The 18,227-nt window shown below is 39.0% G+C and overlaps 1 protein-coding gene across 1 annotated transcript in view; it reads right to left on the bottom strand.

Annotated features, from left to right (window-relative positions):
- LOC140227811 (uncharacterized) overlaps positions 1-17,051 on the bottom strand; it is a 37,125-nt gene extending 20,074 nt beyond the window's left edge. The window contains exons 1-4 of the mRNA XM_072308206.1: positions 16,976-17,051; positions 12,084-12,290; positions 10,242-10,433; positions 8,845-9,030 (exon numbers count right to left, since the gene is read on the bottom strand). Coding sequence (XP_072164307.1) covers positions 8,845-9,030; positions 10,242-10,433; positions 12,084-12,290; positions 16,976-17,051 — 661 coding nt within the window. The remainder of the gene's footprint in view (positions 1-8,844; positions 9,031-10,241; positions 10,434-12,083; positions 12,291-16,975) is intronic.
- Positions 17,052-18,227: the final 1,176 nt, after the last annotated feature.

Raw genomic sequence — 18,227 nt, 5'->3', positions numbered from 1 at the left:
AATGATGATTCCTCTGGTGCCCTAACCACACCTCGTCATCGCTCTGGCTTGCCAGCATGCCAGCCATCTTCAGATGTAAACCAGTGTCCCTCACCCACTGATGAGCTTCCTGTGGATGTTCTCAATATCAGTGTTAGTAGCATCAGCACTCCTTATCGACGCAGTGGCCCCCCAGACCATCCTCGCACTATCGAGATCAACGAACCTCCTGGGCGCCCCCCAGATGCATCCAGAGGACCCCGTGCCTTCACCAGTGCCTCCACTCCTGGAGATACATCTCACGTTCCACGGCGTGGGAAGAGTACTGCTCCTCGTGTCCAGCTCTGCACATTTGTGATGTCTCCAACCTCAGACATTGCTCCTACTCCTCAACCAGGTCACTCCACGGGCTTGCATGTAGGACCCCCTCCTGGCCGTCCTCCAGACATTGACTGTATATTCAGAAGCTCCCTGATAACTGATAACCCCCATTTTTTACCTCAGCTACTGGATGTTCCTGGACTTTGACTTGTGAATTGAATTGTGTGCCACATGCCTGCTTCATTTTTTATAAGTTTGTTAAGCCAATATATTTGTGTATACATGTAATAGGATAAATGGATTGTTGTTAATTAAATAATGCAGGATCTTTAAGGTTATCGGCTATTTTTCATCATTATGTATAATGTACATGTGAAATTAGTGCTTAGAAGTGAGACAAAAAAAAAGTGCGATGTATAAGTTTGTGATCTGTTATGTTTTATTTGCAAGGTAATATTGTAAGCTTTAGTTGATAATTATGTTAGTTACATTGGAATTTCTTCTTACAATGGGTGAAGTTTGTGTGAATTGTGTATAGTTCTGCAACTTTTGATATTTTGGCACTCTGAGATATAAAACTCGGGTTCATTTTTGTTTGTTTGTTTTTGTGATTGTATGAAATCTATGCACAGCATGCATTTTTTTTTTTTGTTGAGCATACTATATTACAAAGTTGCTAATATTTTTGTTCTGGTCTAAAGTGTTTTGCATCGATTCTGATTCATGTAATGTACGGAGACAGTGCACGTATATTGTTACTGGATGCAAGTACATGTTGTAGTATACATCATGTTAGCAGCCAGTTGACTTGCACATAGCAAGTTGTGCAAATCTGAATAACATGTTTACCGTTTTATGTATGTAGCATACACATGATGGTTTTGACAGCAACTCAAGTGTAAGTCAGCATTTTTATGTTTGTGTTTTTGCCTTTCAGTTTGCCCAGTGTGTATGATTCTTTAAGTCATTTCCTATGTCTTATGTTAAATACATATTGCACACATGTAGGAGAGGTGAGATTTTTACATACGTATGTATGATGCTCGTTTGATTTTTGTTGTTGTTGTTGCACATGCAAGGGTAGAATATCAGTAACAGGTTTATTGATAAAGAAAAGATAAATGTACGTATGATGATAATTTGTAATTATATGAAGTTTACATGATATGTATGGTTACACATTGTACATGGCATATACAATGTAGTTTTGATGGATTTCACGTAGCTCATTCTTCCCCTTTTTGATATGTAAGAATCATGTGTCAGGTCATATTGTATGGAGTGACGTCAATGTCGGAGTCCGTTTTTTATACACTTGAAGGACAAAATATGTTTCGGAAGTTTGAGTATGTTTTCAAAAGTATAATACACCGTACAGGTGTATTTGATCTCTGCGTTTTTCTGATACAAATGTATATTGTAATTTGTTTTCATATACAGTACATCTTTTACTGGATGTATCGTTGTCAGTTGTTTCGTTTGGTATATGCCAAAGGGTTGTAGTAATAACTCACATGATAAGTTAATGATGACATTAAGGTTTTGAAATTGCTACATCAGATGGGTGGCTATTCTCAGCGGCTTTCATTCTCATGCGTGTCTTACTCATACCGATTTGAATACATGTCTCAGGCATTATTATGAACACACCACATTGCTGTTTTCAATGCCATGTTGGTTTCATTTGATTTATCTAGGGATTTTTGCCTCTGCGCTTTTAGGGCCTATGTTGATGTCTATTTGGTTCTAATGTAACAACATTGTGTGTGGTGTGTATGTGCTTTAAGACTGTAGAGGAAAGACAGCTATAGTGTAGTGTTTATGTACACTCGTTCCAAATCCCAGTATATGTAGAAGAAAAGTGATTACAGCTGTATGTGCTGTGTTGTAACAAAAGAGTGAATGAGAGTGGGGAGATCATGGTACTTACGTAGGCCTACAGTAGTAGTGTTTCATATTGTGAGAAAAGGTAGAAAGTGAGGTAGCTACATGTGTTTGTATTATATTTGATAGTTGACATTGTGAAATATTTTGTTTCATTTACACCGCAAAGTAGTTTGTTTTATTAAGTGTTGTTTTATGATTGGTAGAAGACGTTGTACAGGGTATGTATGAGGTTATACATGTATAGCATAGGTTATTGGTATTTTTGTATGGGTATGATTCTGATTGTTGATCCAGTAAGTAAGTACTGTATATGTATAGCAGTGCTTATCATAGTGTATTGGTGTTTCATATTAGTTGGTTGTCAGTCAGTCCATACAAGTTTCTAGAGACTGTGTCTATATGGGGATAATGTTTGTATTAATGTTATCAAATCATTGAGTGTTCGTAATGTGGTCTAGCTATCCACATCATTAGTCAGAAGTTTGATTGGTTTAATTCCACACTAATTCTTGGCATATTGAATGTGCATGATTATTCCATAGCCAAGGGTTTTCCATTGTGTTATGTAGAAGAAGACAGAAAGAAGAAAGTGATCGCGCCAGTGTGTTATACTGCCCTCTTCCGGGCAGTGTTTGAGATGTATGTTATATTGTTGTACAACCTTCGCCCCTTTCGGCCGGCAGTTTGTGTTGCGTGAGCATAATAAAGTTTGCTTAAACCTTAACTATTGTGACTGGTTATCCATTTCCGAACAATGTTCTTTTAATGGCGCAGACTAAACTATAACTTAACAATCGACATTTTACGGAACAAGTGACGCCAGCAGTTACATACTAGTACACGATTACCAGCTGACGTTTTCGAGAGAGTATCGAAGTTCACACAAAACGTGCAGCTTAGCCAAAATGATCGCTCTAAAGCTCGCCAACAACGTAAGTACACCCGACTTCTAACTCAGAAAGGCGGAGTGCAACGCTCAGCAGATACCGACACAAACGGGAGGAACCGTAAGTTGAACCGTGATTTCCATTCTCAAACAGACGTGTGGGTGACAAACTGTTCAGATAACCAGCTCAACAAATCAGAAATTTCGGTGTTAGCTCGGGGCTTAATTTTGCTGTCTCCCCCACTCTGTGCCATACGTAGACTACATAACTGCAACGGAATCGGTTATTAGGTCTAACAAGGTCGACTAGACTACAGCCAAGGAAGTGAGAGCTGAGGTGCCGGCTTGTTTTTCTTGCGCCAAACCTCCAACATTCACTATATCCAAAGAAAAAAGGAAGGCCCTACATCAACTTTCAAAGGATAAGGATATTGTCATATAACCAGCAGACAAAGGCAAATGTACCGTTGTTTTGAACAAGAATGACTATGGTTAGAAAGTTAACATCTAGTCTGTTCAGCGACAACAACACCTATGAACGGCTCAAACGAGATCCGTCAGCAGCCTTCAAGAAGCGTGCACTTGAATGTCTACAACAACTAGAGAAGGGTGGTTACATCGACTCCCAAAGATTCATATGACGGATACACCCCTCAGACCCATCGTCAGCAGTATCAATAGTGTCACCTACAACATCGCAAAACAACTAAAATCCATCTTGAGTTCATTACTTGGTTTGTCAGAATATCACATCCAAAACTCAAGGGACTTCATCGAGAAAGTGTGAGACATTAAGGTTGAGGAGAATGAGACCATTGCCTCCTTTGACGTGTCTGCACTGTTCACGAGTGTACCTCTCGACAAGGTCATTTAAGTAGTAAGAGAACGCCTGAGAAGTGACACAAGTCTCCATCAAAGGACCAAACTGAGCCCGGATCAAATTTGTCACCTGTTAGAGCTGTGTTTATCCACAACGTATTTTGTGTATAATGGTGCCTTCTTCAAACAGAAGCATGGCTGTGCCATGGACTCACCCGTATCTCCAGTTCTGGCCAACCTGAACATGGAACACTAGTCTTGAGATATCAGCTCTAGACTCAATGGAACAGGGCCCTCTCACAGATACAGGTACCTCTCACGGATACAGGTACGTTGACGATACATGGGTCAAGATGCAGTCTGCTGAACTGCACAGTTTCTTTCAGCCAATAAACAACTGTGACCCTTTCATCAAGTTCGTTCACCAAGGAGAACTTCAAGGACAACAATTTCCCCTTCTTTGACTGCACGATCACGGTCAACAAGGACGGCACTTTGTGTTCTTCAGTTTACCGCAAACCTGCACACACAGACCAGTATACTTCTTGTTTGACTCTCACCATCCATTTATCCACAAACTTGGAGTTGTCAGAACTCTGTTTCACAGAGCATCCTACCTCCCTTCTTCTGAAGAGACAAAGGAAAAGGAACACCAACACCTGCGCTCCGTCTTGAAAAACTGCGGATACAGAAACTGGAGCACTGAGAAAGCCCTTCACCCTTCAAACGTGACGTCAGAGACAGGGCTTCAAGTAGCACAACCCAGCAACGAGGCAAAGGAGTTTCGGTCCCATACTGCCAAGGACTGTCAGAGAAAATTCAATGGATTTTTAGCTCCTACCAGATTCCTGTGTACTTCAAACCTGCCAACACTCTTCGACAGAGACAGGTACATCCCAAAGACAAAACTGAATACAAACGTGTATGGGATACCATGTCAAGGAAAGGCCTGCAAAAGACAATTACATCGGTGAAACCGAACAGCCTCTCCACAAACGTCTCTACCAACATCGCAGATCCGGATCATAACTAGCTGGGGACGAGTCGGCTGTGTTAACCCAACTGATGAACACGGGGCATCACTTCGAGGACAAAGAGGTTGACATCATCGACAAGGAAACCAGATGGTTTGAAAGAGGAGTCCGTGAAGTTGTGCTGCGGAAAATCCTTCACTCAACAGGGAAGGGGGACTCCGACACAACGTTTGACAAACATACAAATCGATCATCCGCAAAATTCCTCGACGTACCGACAAAGGCAGTAACATCGCCCATTCACCCTCCACGGATGAAAGCTCGCCAGCCAGACAGAGCAGAAGAAGTGACTCGGATGAGTCACGAGACTGTTCTCTCCGTGATTTTCACAAGTAAGTCCAGTCGAACAGATATTAATAACATTGAATTCATGGAAAAAGCATCGTCTGTTTTTACTTATCAGGAGATCTCAGAACAAGATATTCTAAAGCATGTCAATGCAATACATTTGAACGAGGCATCTAGTCTTGATCATATTCCTGCAAGCCTACTCAAATATGGCTTGTGCAACATACGACTTACTGAAATATTTGAGGGCTTGTGCCGAAAGGGTGGGTTGGGTGGTGGCGCGTCGAGTTACTGGGAACACCACCCTTCGTCCAAAGCCCCCCCCCCCCCCGGTTTTGCCGAAAGAGTGCGTTGGGAGCGTTGGGTCGCGTCGCTTTGACTGGAACCCCACCCTTCGTCCAAAGATCCCCCCCCCCCCCCGGTTTTGCCGAAAGGGTGCGTTGGTACTTTTTCTCATGTAATATTAAAAGACGAGTTTTGAATTTATATTTAACCTTCAAACAACGATTTCAAAGAGGCTATCGTCCGGATCGGTTTGCACCGTTACCATGCACTTGGTCTACGGCCAGTTGGTCTGGCACCATGGGGGAGGGGCGAGGGACCCTAAATTTTACCCTGATCTTATTTCATGTGTATGAACATCTGTTTTCTCCCTCAATGCAGGGTCAGAGGGTAGTCCGTAGTCGTAGAAAAAGGCCCCCCCCCCAAAAAAAAAAAAATACATTGTAGCCCAGTTGGTCATATAGACGAAACGATGATTGGACCAATGGTACCTGATTAGACCAGGAGGCTGGCTATTACACCAAATGACAATAAGATCAATGGTTATTAGACTAAATGATGATAGACAGAGGCTAGACCAACTGGGCAATGGACCAAAATTAATGATGTGTACACCAAATTTATATTGGACAAATTTGGTTTTATTTTAGACCATTTGATGATTAGACGAAATGGAATTAGACCAACTCATAATAGACCAAATCGGTATTTGATGATATAAATTGTGACCCTGCACCTCAAAATAAACAAAAAGTCGCCAGACATGAATTTTTAGTTAAGACCAGATTCTGAAAGAGCAGACTTTAAGCTTTAAAATGATGTATAACTCAAATCGAATGGACTCTCCTAACCTATCTAAATATTGGAAAGAAAGCACAAACTCAGGAAAAGTGTGAACTGAGAAAAGAGGCTCTGAAGTACAGTGTCTATTCAAGCGCTTAATCTTTACCAAACCGTGATGGCTGTGTGATGAATGGGACAAAAAACAGGAAGTAAACCACCAGAGTAACAACAATGAAGTGATTATCAGATTAAACTGAAGTATGCCTCATTAACACATTCTGTCCATAATTAATGCTAACTTTCAAAGCAGTAGCAGTATCCTTTCAAAAGTTATTAGAGTTCAAAGTGAAGAGTGCGGACAAGGTTTTTCAGAAATGAAAAAAAGGATTCTAAAGACACCTAATCACACTATTCTACCAAAAATGTTCGAGATAAACTGCTAAAAAACACACTTTCCTGCCCGTTTTATGATACCAAATTCTAGCATAATGTAAAAGAAGACCCGCTCTTTCAGAAAATATGAAAAAGTCAAGTTCGGCTAGGTTGACCCATTTCACTTATTTTCAGTCCTCACGCAAAATCAGTGTGTGCGACTTTATGTTCGTTTTGAGGTGCACGGTCACAATTGGTGTTAGACCAAAAATAGACCAAATGGCTATTATTGGACGAATTGACTGTAGAACAAATAGTGATTAAACCAAATAACAATTAAACCAAACAGTAATTGGACAAAATTATGACTAGACCAACTGGTTATTAGACCAACTGATATTGAACAGTCTATTAGACCAACTGGCTGTAGACCAAGTGGTAATAGAGTGTAAGCCGATCCGGACGATAGCCTCTTTGAAATCGTTGTTTGAAGGTTAAATATACATTCAAAACTCGTCTTTTAATATTACATGAGAAAAAGTACCAACGCACCCTTTCGGCAGAAATAAAGAGGGGGGGGGGGGGCTTTGGACGAAGGGTGGGGTTCCAGTCAACACGATGCGACCCAACGCTCCCAACGCACCCTTTCGGCAAAACCGGGCGGGGGGGGGGGGGGGGGTTTGGGCGAAGGGTGGTGTTCCCATTAACGCGACGCGCCACCACCCAACCCACCCTTTCGGCACAAGCCCTCAAATATTTCAGTAAGTCGTATGTTGCCGCCTTTTTTATCAATTTATCTCTGATGAAAGGTGTGGTACCAAGTACATGGAAATTAGCACGTATCACGCCACTTTATAAAGAGGGTGGCCCAACCAATGTAACCAATTACAGGCCAATTTCTGTTCTACCTTTGCTTTCTAAGGTATTGGAAAAAATAGTGTTTCAGCAGGTCACTGCGTATTCAACAGAAAATCGTTTTTCTTTTAATGTTCACAACAAAAACGATTTTCGATCAAAACATTCCACTTTAACTGCTGTAATCAATGCCATTGACGACCTTGTGTGTGCATAGACAAATGTTATGTTGTTGGTTTCATCTCATTGCATCTTGAAAAGGAGTTTGATCTAATTTCGCACGACATTCTACTAAAAAAAAAGGAGTTTATTATGGTTTTGATGAGAATTTGACCAGATGGTTCAGTCAATTTCAAGGAGACAGATAAGCGTGGTCAATTGACAAATCATCCAGATCATTTGTGCATTGTGGTGTCCCGCAACGGCCGCAAGGCAGCGTATTGGGCCCCCTCTTATTGTTCTTAAATGAACTCGCAAAAGTTATTGAAAAGTGTTGCCTGTCTATTTTTGCGGATGACATCTGTGTGTACAATGTATTTTGCATCAACCTCCCCCCCCCCGAACTACAACACGTATTGAACAATGATCTTTCGTTGATGGCTAATTGGTTTTCGCATAACCATGTGATATTAAATGTACAAAAAATGTAATTACATGATCTTAGGTTTAAAAAAAAAAAAGATTTAGACCCCTTAGCAATTTTACTGTATGTATTAGTTCATACAGAACTCGAAAGAGTTTATCAATGTAAATACCTCGGTGTCATTATTGATTGTAATCTAACTTGGTCTCAGCAAATCGAAAGTGTAAGACTTAAGGCCGTACGCAATCTTTATCTACTCTGAAGGACAAGGGATTTTATTGAGAAAGCAACTGCTCTTACGCATTACCACACTTTAATCCACAGTCACTTTGACTGTTGTTGTACTCAATTCAGTGCACTTAAGACGATTGCAGATGATACAAAACAGGGCGCTGAGAATCGTGTTGCAAGTTGATAATCGTTTCAACCGCCAAACATTATAAAGTACATTTAAAGTTGACTGTCTAATTGATAGTTAGAAAAAACAAGCATTAATGTTCATCTCCAAACTGCTTAATGATTTTCTACCAGACAGTTTATGTGAACGTCTCGAAAAGAAAGTAAGCCAATGCGATTTCCGTAATCATGAAAATATTCTTAACCTACACCCTAGACCAAAATAATCTATCCTTCCATGACCTATATAGATACCAATGTGTGATTGGTCAAAATGCTGCCACGTGACCGTGGTCAAAGGGATGAACCACACCAGTTCCCTGTATCATTCACGATCTCGAACTCGTGGTTATACTTACCTGGATCTTTCGGGCAGTAGAAGCTGGTCCATCCGCCGTTTCTTTCACATTGAACAGTGAGGTTTTTTCCAGTGTACTTGCATTCCAGGGTAACATGAGAGCCAGGTGAATAGGAGGCAAGGGGTGTACCCATTAAGGCTACCTGATCGGAGTCCAAATTTGGTGGAGAACAGGGTCGCGGCGAGCCTGGGAGCCATCCTGATGTATGCAGGGAAAGCAATTATGCTACAATGTCTTCTCTAATTGCAGACAAAGTATAAATTCATAATGCGTGCATAATGTTATAAGCATTACAATGTCTACATGTAATGCACATTAAAAAGAGGGTCTTTGTTCTTGAAAGCAGAATCTGAGAGCATTAACTCAGTTCTAAATCACAAGAATGACAAACATAAGCTATCACTTTCGATTTACTTTGGCACACAAATTTTCAAGCGATTCTCAAATGTCGAAAATGAGAGTACAATAACAATTTGCAGTTAGGCCTATTGTTATTGTTCTCTCAGTATCAACGCTTGAGAATCGCTCGAAAATTTGTGTGCCGAAATAAACTTGGTGAATACTTTGTTTCAGTTTTGTTTTTGATGATATAAGATGATGCTATCACGCCAACACAAACAGTGTGGCGAACAGTATGAACTGGTCGCTGGAGACACTGTAAAAGAGGCCATAGAAATATTGTTCAGTTACTCGCTATGTTACTAGTGGTCGCACCAAATTAGAAGAATTCTGCTCAAGTGTCACTTATGCGTATAAATAGCTGTACGGAAAATTCGTGTGTGTGTCGGTGTGTGTGTGTGTGCGCGCGCACGCGAGTGGGTATGGGTGTGTTGAAATAAACAAAAGAGAGTTTGTATTTGTGTTTGTGTGTGTGTGTGTGTGTGTGTGTGGTACAGACTTATGGGCATGTGTCTATATTATTTTGTTACTTTTATGGCTCTGATATGACTTTTTAATGGGAAAAACAAAGACATTAAGACAACACTTGCTCTCTCAAATCTATGTTTCAGTTTTGCCCCTAACCCAGGTACTTTGTAAGAATGTGAGTTCAACAGAACATTCTGTAAAGAGTAATCGTAAATCTGTTCTGTCAAATTGACAATTTTTGGTCCAGATTATTTGCTCTGTGATTATTCATGATGAAAAAGAAGTGTGGATGGTATAATGTGCCATGTATGATTGATGCATAAATTTGTTATTCATACAGTTTATTTGAAAATATGCAATATTGAAATTAGATTAAACTGAAAATATGAAAGCAAAATCGAAATTAATTTGAACTGAAATTAAACATACTTATGAAAACATGTTATTGGTGAAGGATTCAACAACAATGCAGGTAACAGATAGACAAACACACTGTCAGAGAAGGATATTGTAGTACTCACCAGTGGGACACGTGAACATTAACCTGAACCGTGTCGAAAATCTCCACACGCCGTTGTCGCCGTCGCAATACATATCAGTGCTGTCCGAGGAGTACTTACAACTGACTGTTATTCGACTGCCGTCCGCGTAGATGTCCTTGTGTACGTTGTAGGTGGCGATGGATGAATCCACGTCCGGCTTGCCACAGTGTGGATCCAGGGCTGGTCGAAATTTCACAAAACTACACATTAGTATTTCAGAATATCGTTTTCCATCATTCACGTTGAGGCGGTTGCCGTATCATTAGCAATAACTAATCGATGTTTCAACGTTGGTGTTTCATTGTACATACGAGAATGTATTTACCACCTTCATAGATACTGATTTTGTCTAATAACACTGTATGATTCTATGATTTCCAGATGCCCGTATCTCCGTCGCAGAAAACGTCTGACCGCTGCTTCGAGTACTTGTACTTAATCGTCAGCTGCTCACCTGCTGCATAAACCTTCTTCTTCAGCTCGTACGTCGCCGCGGAAGCGTTTACGTGGGCGGGGGGGGGGGGGGGCGAACAGTATGAACTGGTCGCTGGAGATACTGTAGGAGCATTAAAAAAAAAAGTTTCTTTGTTGGACGTTCCGGGAGATCAAAAGGTAAAACCAGGAGAGGGCCGAATCGACCCCTCCTGCCTCAGGTGCATCTGTATCCGACATTTTCAACCAGTGACGTAATGTTGAAAAGTTTTACCTTATTCAAGCTGAAGGTTCTATGTATTCAAAGAAGATAATGAGAGTGCCTGAAGATATCACTACCGTTTTATTTTCTAATGCTGAAAGAGAGAATCTGAGAATGAGATGTCACATTTCTGCAACTTGAAAATTTGAGATTTCAAAAGAGGTACATCTGAGGAAATATGTATAGCAGAAATTTACCACAAGGCCCTACATTTTTGTCGTCACCTTAGAAACAAAATGTGGACAGACTAAAGCTTGGAAAGAGATTTTTTTTTGTAAATCTAAATCCTCCAAGACTCATTTCAAATGATACACACTCAAATATTACCGTAAGAAGTGCTTCTGTATGTTATGAATACAAAAGGAGGACAATTCAAAAGGGTATCGACTACACAGATCGGTTTGAAGAGCGCATCCGCATGCTTGTTACTCTTGTGTAAAGGATGTAGTAATTTGAAAAACAAAAGGCGGGAAATAGGAAAAGGATAAGAAAGAGAGTAGCAAAGACTGAAGCAAACAGGAAGTGAAAAATTCATAAAAAGACATTTTCACGGATGGTGAGAAAATATGAGATCTTCTCTACTCACAACAACGAGAAATTGGAGACAGAGAGAGAGAGAGAGACAGACAGACAGACAGACAGAGGGAAAGACTTGCGGAGAGACAGGATTACAGAAGATCAGAAATAGGATATATAGAGGATGAGGGAACAAGACATAGCATTTCTCTTTATGATAGATGAGTAGCACCGGGGCAGGGGATATAGGGATAGATGGTAAAGGGTTAAAATGTGGGAAGGTGTATGGTTCAGGAAAATAAATAAATAAATATATATATATATATATGTATATATATATATATATATATATGCGTGTGTGTCCTGTTTATCCTTTAATCAATGTATATCTTGTTGTGAATTACTTTATATTTTCCTTGTTGTATTCTTTTTTTTAATTTGATTGTACGAATACATTGTCCACAACATACAAACTCTCTTTTTTAGAACAGGCCCCTTAATCCCCCCCCCCCCCCAGTATGGATAATGTAGCAAATCTGGTTTGAAACTATACATGGAAAAAAAAAACCTGTGAATTGAAATGAATTGAATCGAATGGTATTGAATTGAATAGTCTTTACCAGGATTCGCTGGACACTGGAATTCTCTGTCTGCATTGGATAGGGAACCAGCTTCCCACTGTCCGGTAGTTCCGTTGCAGAAGACCTCGATGCTCTTGTCGGAGAATTTACACTCCAACGTCAGCCGAGTTTCGCTGTCGTATGTCTGCTGCTCGTTGTCGTAGGCTACCAAAGAATGGTCCACTGATGGGGCCGGACACGTAGCACCTATAACAAAACGTTAACGATGGATATGTCACAAGTATAAAAAAGTGTCTGCTTTTCTAGTGGCTGGAATGCCGAAAAGCAATCATGGATTGGCTTGTATTTTCGGAGCCGTATTGCCAAGTCCGGAGGCGTATTTGAGCCATTCTCTGAAAAAGTGTGCAATTACAATTGTACCAATTACAACAATTCAACATCTAAGATTTCATTCATGTCTTATCAATGCAGAAACTAATACCTTAGGAATACAAAACAATCAATGGGTGATTTTTGAAAGCACATCTATTTTTTTCTAGATACATTTCCAAACGCAGAGCCTTTTCTTGCATGTTAAAACCACATATCAGACATCAGATACCTTACCAGAGGTAGCGTCTTATATGGAAAATCGTCGATTGTCTGCTTTTTTTCTTGTTTTAAATAGCAATGCTTATGTAAAACTACAAGCTTCAACATAAACAAACATCATGGAAACATTTTGGCTTCAGCCTTGATTCAATCTGTAATAAAAATGATTCCTAAAGTGAAGGCTAAATTAAGATCAATGACATATATATATATATATATATATATATATATATATATATATATATATATATATATATGTATATATGTATTAACACGTCTGAGACTAACGTCAAAATGTCGTATCTTCGTTCAAATGGAAGACGTCAAAATGACGTCATATTTGTGATTTGTGATGTCTGTCTGACGTGTAGATGATCATACAAAGACGTAGTGACGTTTACATTATTACTTGAGAGACAAAATATTACGTCAGAATAACGTCATAAACAAGTCGTTAACACGTCAGTTTTATGTAAATTGATACAAAAAAGTCTTAAGACGTCTTTTTGACGGAAAGAACCAAACAAAAAAGACGTCTGTCTAACGTCATCTTTAAGCCGAGATAGATTAATTACTATGTTAATTACAAGATTTAATGAAGGTGTCGGCATCTTCAGGTACAATCCTACGAATCTTACCTATATCTACTCTTTAAGTCCTAAACTCTTTCTACCTACACCTATGCCTACAACCTATTTCTAGTCACTGGAATAATGTATCGCTTTTCTATATATACGGCCAGAAATTTGTAATACTTCATGACATGGTTACTAAACTAGGCCACGATTTTGTGAGAAGCCCAATTGAATATGAAAATATGACTCCATAACACAAGTTGGGATTAGTTCGAATAAGATAAGAATAAAATTTACAATTTCTGACACAGACTAAGTTTAAACCAAACATGAATACTGTAATTATTAATGCTTTTCCTTATTTTCACTAGTTTTTGCATATTAGATTCAATCTTGTGATTATTTGTGAGTGATACAGTAACGATTCATATGACTTCATTTGACGTCGTTACGACAAGTCACAAGACTAGTAAAAGTCCTGTCATTTCTATATAATAATGAAAATTGATCTAACAACTGTAACTTGTTCAGTTTTAACTTCATGATTATTTTGATGTCTTTTTATCTATTTCCACTATTGTCCAAATAATATTAGATTCTCTTTTAAATTGTTTAAAGAAAAAAACAATTTCGATTTCATCATTCATACCCGATTACAGATTGAGTATAGCTGCGTAACATTTCAAACATCTTACAAAATAGTACAAAATGAATAATGGGACAATCATCGTGTCTTATTGCTATGTATTAAGATACACTTACAAAAATATTGTACATGATAAGTATTGCATGCATAATTATACTCGTCCCTTTTTATGGAAATTCATGACCAATACAGAAACCATCAGAAGCCAAGTTCCAAATATAGCTGTTATTGACATCAGATTTCCAGTATAATAGGTTCATGAGTATAAATGTATTCATACCGTTTGTCGTCAACTGACACTCAAGGAAGTCATGCATGATTTCTCGTGTGGAAGTCGTGCAGTACCGTACTTAAACACACACAAAAGAATTGTGAATACACATAGAAAGTGATGAGATAATGGAGCTGTGATATAGCACTTCACCCTTATGGACTTTATTGTATTAGCAGAACTATATGTCTACCGTGTGAAAAAAAAAATGCAACCCATGCACAGTTCCGATTTTCAAGTAATACACACATTTGTTGAAGCGATGTGAAAAGATCATTTTATTATGTGTTGTCATTTGGCGAAAGATAATTCTATTTATTTAATGATAAATAACGAAAAGAAAGCTACTTTACCCGATATTAGCCAAATTCAAGGTCTTTTCATTAAGTTGGAGCATCGAGCATCACATCAGTTACAAACGCTACTGACGAGTTTTATAATATACATTAATAGGAAACTGACATACCACTGCACATTTTAATGATGATATTTCAGTCATATAATGTTCTAACTCCATACAAGCCTGGACAAAAGTACGGAATGTAACATGGGCAATGTCGCAGCTCTGTTTGTTTCTTTGTATTTTCTTTGTACCGAAAACTCGACGGGCGCCTGACAGCGCAATGATTGCACGTTCCATGCACTTGGTGTGTGTGTGTGTGTGTGTGTGTGTGTGTGTGTGTGTGTGTTCGTGTGGGTGTTGTGTTTGTGTGTTTATGTCCTTGTGTGTTTTGGCTGTGGTGGGTGTCCAGTATTTTGTTTCTTACAAAAGTCTTGAGCATGCTAAATCAAAAAAAAAAAAAAATAATAATCAAGATTTTATTCTGAAAGAAAATGAAAGCGAGATCAGAGCTGGTCCTTGATTCGTTGTTCACGTGTGAAAAAGTAAGCTTTCTGGTCATAACAATAAACTTGTCAGAAATGGTACACTCTATTGTAACGTTATTCAAACTTTCAACTCGTGTTATGAACACATATTTTATGTTTCAATTCAGCCTATATTGTGACCTAGTTTAGTAACCATGTTATAAAACATTGCAACTTTTTGCTCGTATATGAAAGAGTGATACATCAGTCTTGCAACTACAAGTACATAGGAATAGGTGGTAGACGTAGATATATGATTTAGGGCATTAGGAGTAAGGTAGGTTAGATTCGTATCATGGTTGTACGTTGAGTTACTCACAGTTTTATTAGGTCTTGTAATGAAATACTACTTAGCCTAGCGATCACATTGAAATCACATTCATTTTCTTTGTTTATTTTCGTCAAAAAGGCTTCTTTAATACGTCCATGTTTTTTTCTTTACTAATATACGTAAAAAAGGCATGAATTGAAGTGTAAACGACGTGTCTACGACGCTATTCCGACGTGACATCTTGTCTATGAAATGGTAATTTGCAGCTCATTAAGAACTCTCTATAGTTACGTTCAGACGACAAGCCTTAACCTCGAGGTTAGGAAACCTCGAGGTTAGGAAACCTCGAGGTTAGAGCTTGTAGTTAGGGACCGTGAAGACGCACTCGTAGTTAGCTTACCTCGAGGTTAGCTCGATGTTAAGAGCCACGAGAAATGTTATGGTTAGCGCTACTAACCACGAGCCGCGGGGGTCCTACTTGTAGTTAAACACCGTGTGGACACAAAAATCAACGTACTCAAAGGGGCAGGAGCTTAACCCCAAGGTTTCATAACCTCGAGGTTAAGATTCGTCGTGTGGACGCACGTCGTAGTTTAGGGCAAGAGGTTAACCTCGAGGTTTCCTAATCTCGAGGTTAGGGCCTATCGTCTGAACGTAACTTATATGACCACCAAATATGACGTCTTTTGGATAACTTCCATTTGAGCAAAAATGCATTTTTACGAGATTTTTTCGGTCAAAGACTTTTTGACGTCAGATCTTGCCTTCAAATCAGCAATTTACACGTCTTTGTGACGTCTATGTATGACTACCCATCGCCCAGACGTCAGAAAGACGTCACAAATATGACGTCTTTCAGATGTCTTCCATTTGAGCAGAAATTCGACTTTTTGACGTCAGCTTGAAACGTCTAAATGGCATCTATCTTCTTTGATTATCTATGCCAAAAAGACGGCATATAATGACGTAAAATTGATGTCATTCTGACGTGTCTAGCATGAGGGAATACGTCGTAGTATAACGTGATAAACACCTAAAAAAGCCACGTAGATTTGACCTCATTATACGCTGTTAATATGACGTCATAAATATGTCCCAAACTGACTTCAATTTTACGTCTGTAAAACGTGAATTATATGACGTAATAAGTACGTCGCAAAACTGATTTAAACTTTACATTATCAATTAGTCGCTAATATAACATCATAAATATGTTCAAAAGCAACGTAAATTTTACGTCAGTTATACGTAGTTAATACGACGTGAGGAAAACTCTCAAAACGGACGTAAATTTTATGTCTTTTGTACGTCGCTTAGATGATGTCATAAATACGTCGCAAATTAACGAAAATTTCACGTTATTTATACGTCGCTCATATGACGTCAAGAATTCGACGCAAACAAAGTAAATTTGACGTTACGAATACGTCGTTTTCATGACTTCATAAATACGTCGCAAAGCAACGCAGATCTTACGTCAGTAATACGTTGTCAATATGACGAGAAGAATACATGGCAAAATTAACGTAAAATTTGCGTCATAAATACGTCACTAACAGTAGGTAAAAAAAATGAACATACTATTCATTCTGTGTCAATCAAGCTTTCTAGAACAGCCACTGAATACCAAATTAACACATTACGTCATAATCACGACCATCAAGTCCTAAGTCGAGAGGAAACTAAGAAAATAACTCTTGCAACACGCACCACTCCAGGTAGCATATTGAGACAGAAGGATGACCAGAGTTAGGGCAGAGGTACTGAGTCCCATCATCCGATCCATTCTTGGTAAATCAAGATGTCTTCTCCGCAGGCTCACTAGTAAAACAACAATGGCCGTCAGAAGAAGATTTGATTGGAATACAACATCTTGTAATCTCACGAGGTGCAGAGATGCATCTGAAGGTGTCGAATTTGAATATGAAATCTAAGCATGAGGATTGTCAGTTATTGATTTGAAAATTCTGCACCGGTACTCCTTGTGTCTAAAATTTTTAGGTGGATTCTGTCATTACTGATTTCTGGTGTGTAGATTGAAGTGATGTCCTCATACCTTTCTTGAAACATTTTAACTTATCTAAGTCAGAGTAGTCATCGGCGTCTCAAAACAGGCCAGTTTACAAAAGTGATAATCAATGATAATTCCATAACTATCTTTATTCAATTTTCGCCCCCCCCCCCCCCTTGGCCATCGCTGGATGAAAAGACTACAATAATACTGCAGGACAACTTTAAAAAGAAAATATAAAGAGAATTCCGTAAGCCCTCATTGCTTTTAATGAAAAAAAAAACTTCCCTTGACTTGCTATGATGACATACTTTAAAGGTAATATCATTCCCCCTGCTTTCTTTATGAGGTAAGGCAAGTGCCAATTCACTATGGTAGTAAAATGAAAATAAGATGTTCATCAATCTCCCTAATAAAGGACAACTAGGTTTGTTTTCAGATCAACGTGCTTCAAATAATTGTTCAATCAAGAGACATCATTGAATATCTGACAAAAGAACCTTATCTAAGATATGGAGAAACGACCCCTGGGAATAATTACAAACCCTGTATTTCATTTTCGGAGACACGTTGTGCAAAACTTGAGAGAATCGTTTAGGAATAATGAACTTTCGGAACAACGATACTTACATGAGAAACTCAATTTTCAAACCAATTTCAAATTTCAAACCAAGTCCGCACAAATCTGACGTGTAGTCGGGAAACGGTATCCTATAGGTAAGACAGTGGCAACACTCAAGAGATGTGAATTTGGCAAGCAAAATAATATGCTGCCTCGTCTAACAGACAGCACAACGCCGACCAGTTCGTGCGATATGATCATGCAGGCTGCGCAATTACGCTGTGAATAGCAAGTACCAAACCGAATGTATATTGTGTTAGTGTTCTGTAGTTATACCACGCTGATTTTGGATCCTCTGCGCATGTCATTTATGGATTCTGTCTTTGGGC

The sequence above is a fragment of the Diadema setosum genome, chromosome 4, assembly GCF_964275005.1.
Source record: "Diadema setosum chromosome 4, eeDiaSeto1, whole genome shotgun sequence".
Taxonomy (NCBI): Eukaryota; Metazoa; Echinodermata; class Echinoidea; order Diadematoida; family Diadematidae; genus Diadema; species Diadema setosum.
The sequence above is the reverse complement of the archived record's forward strand: the minus strand, read 5'-3'. Positions and strand labels throughout refer to the sequence as shown.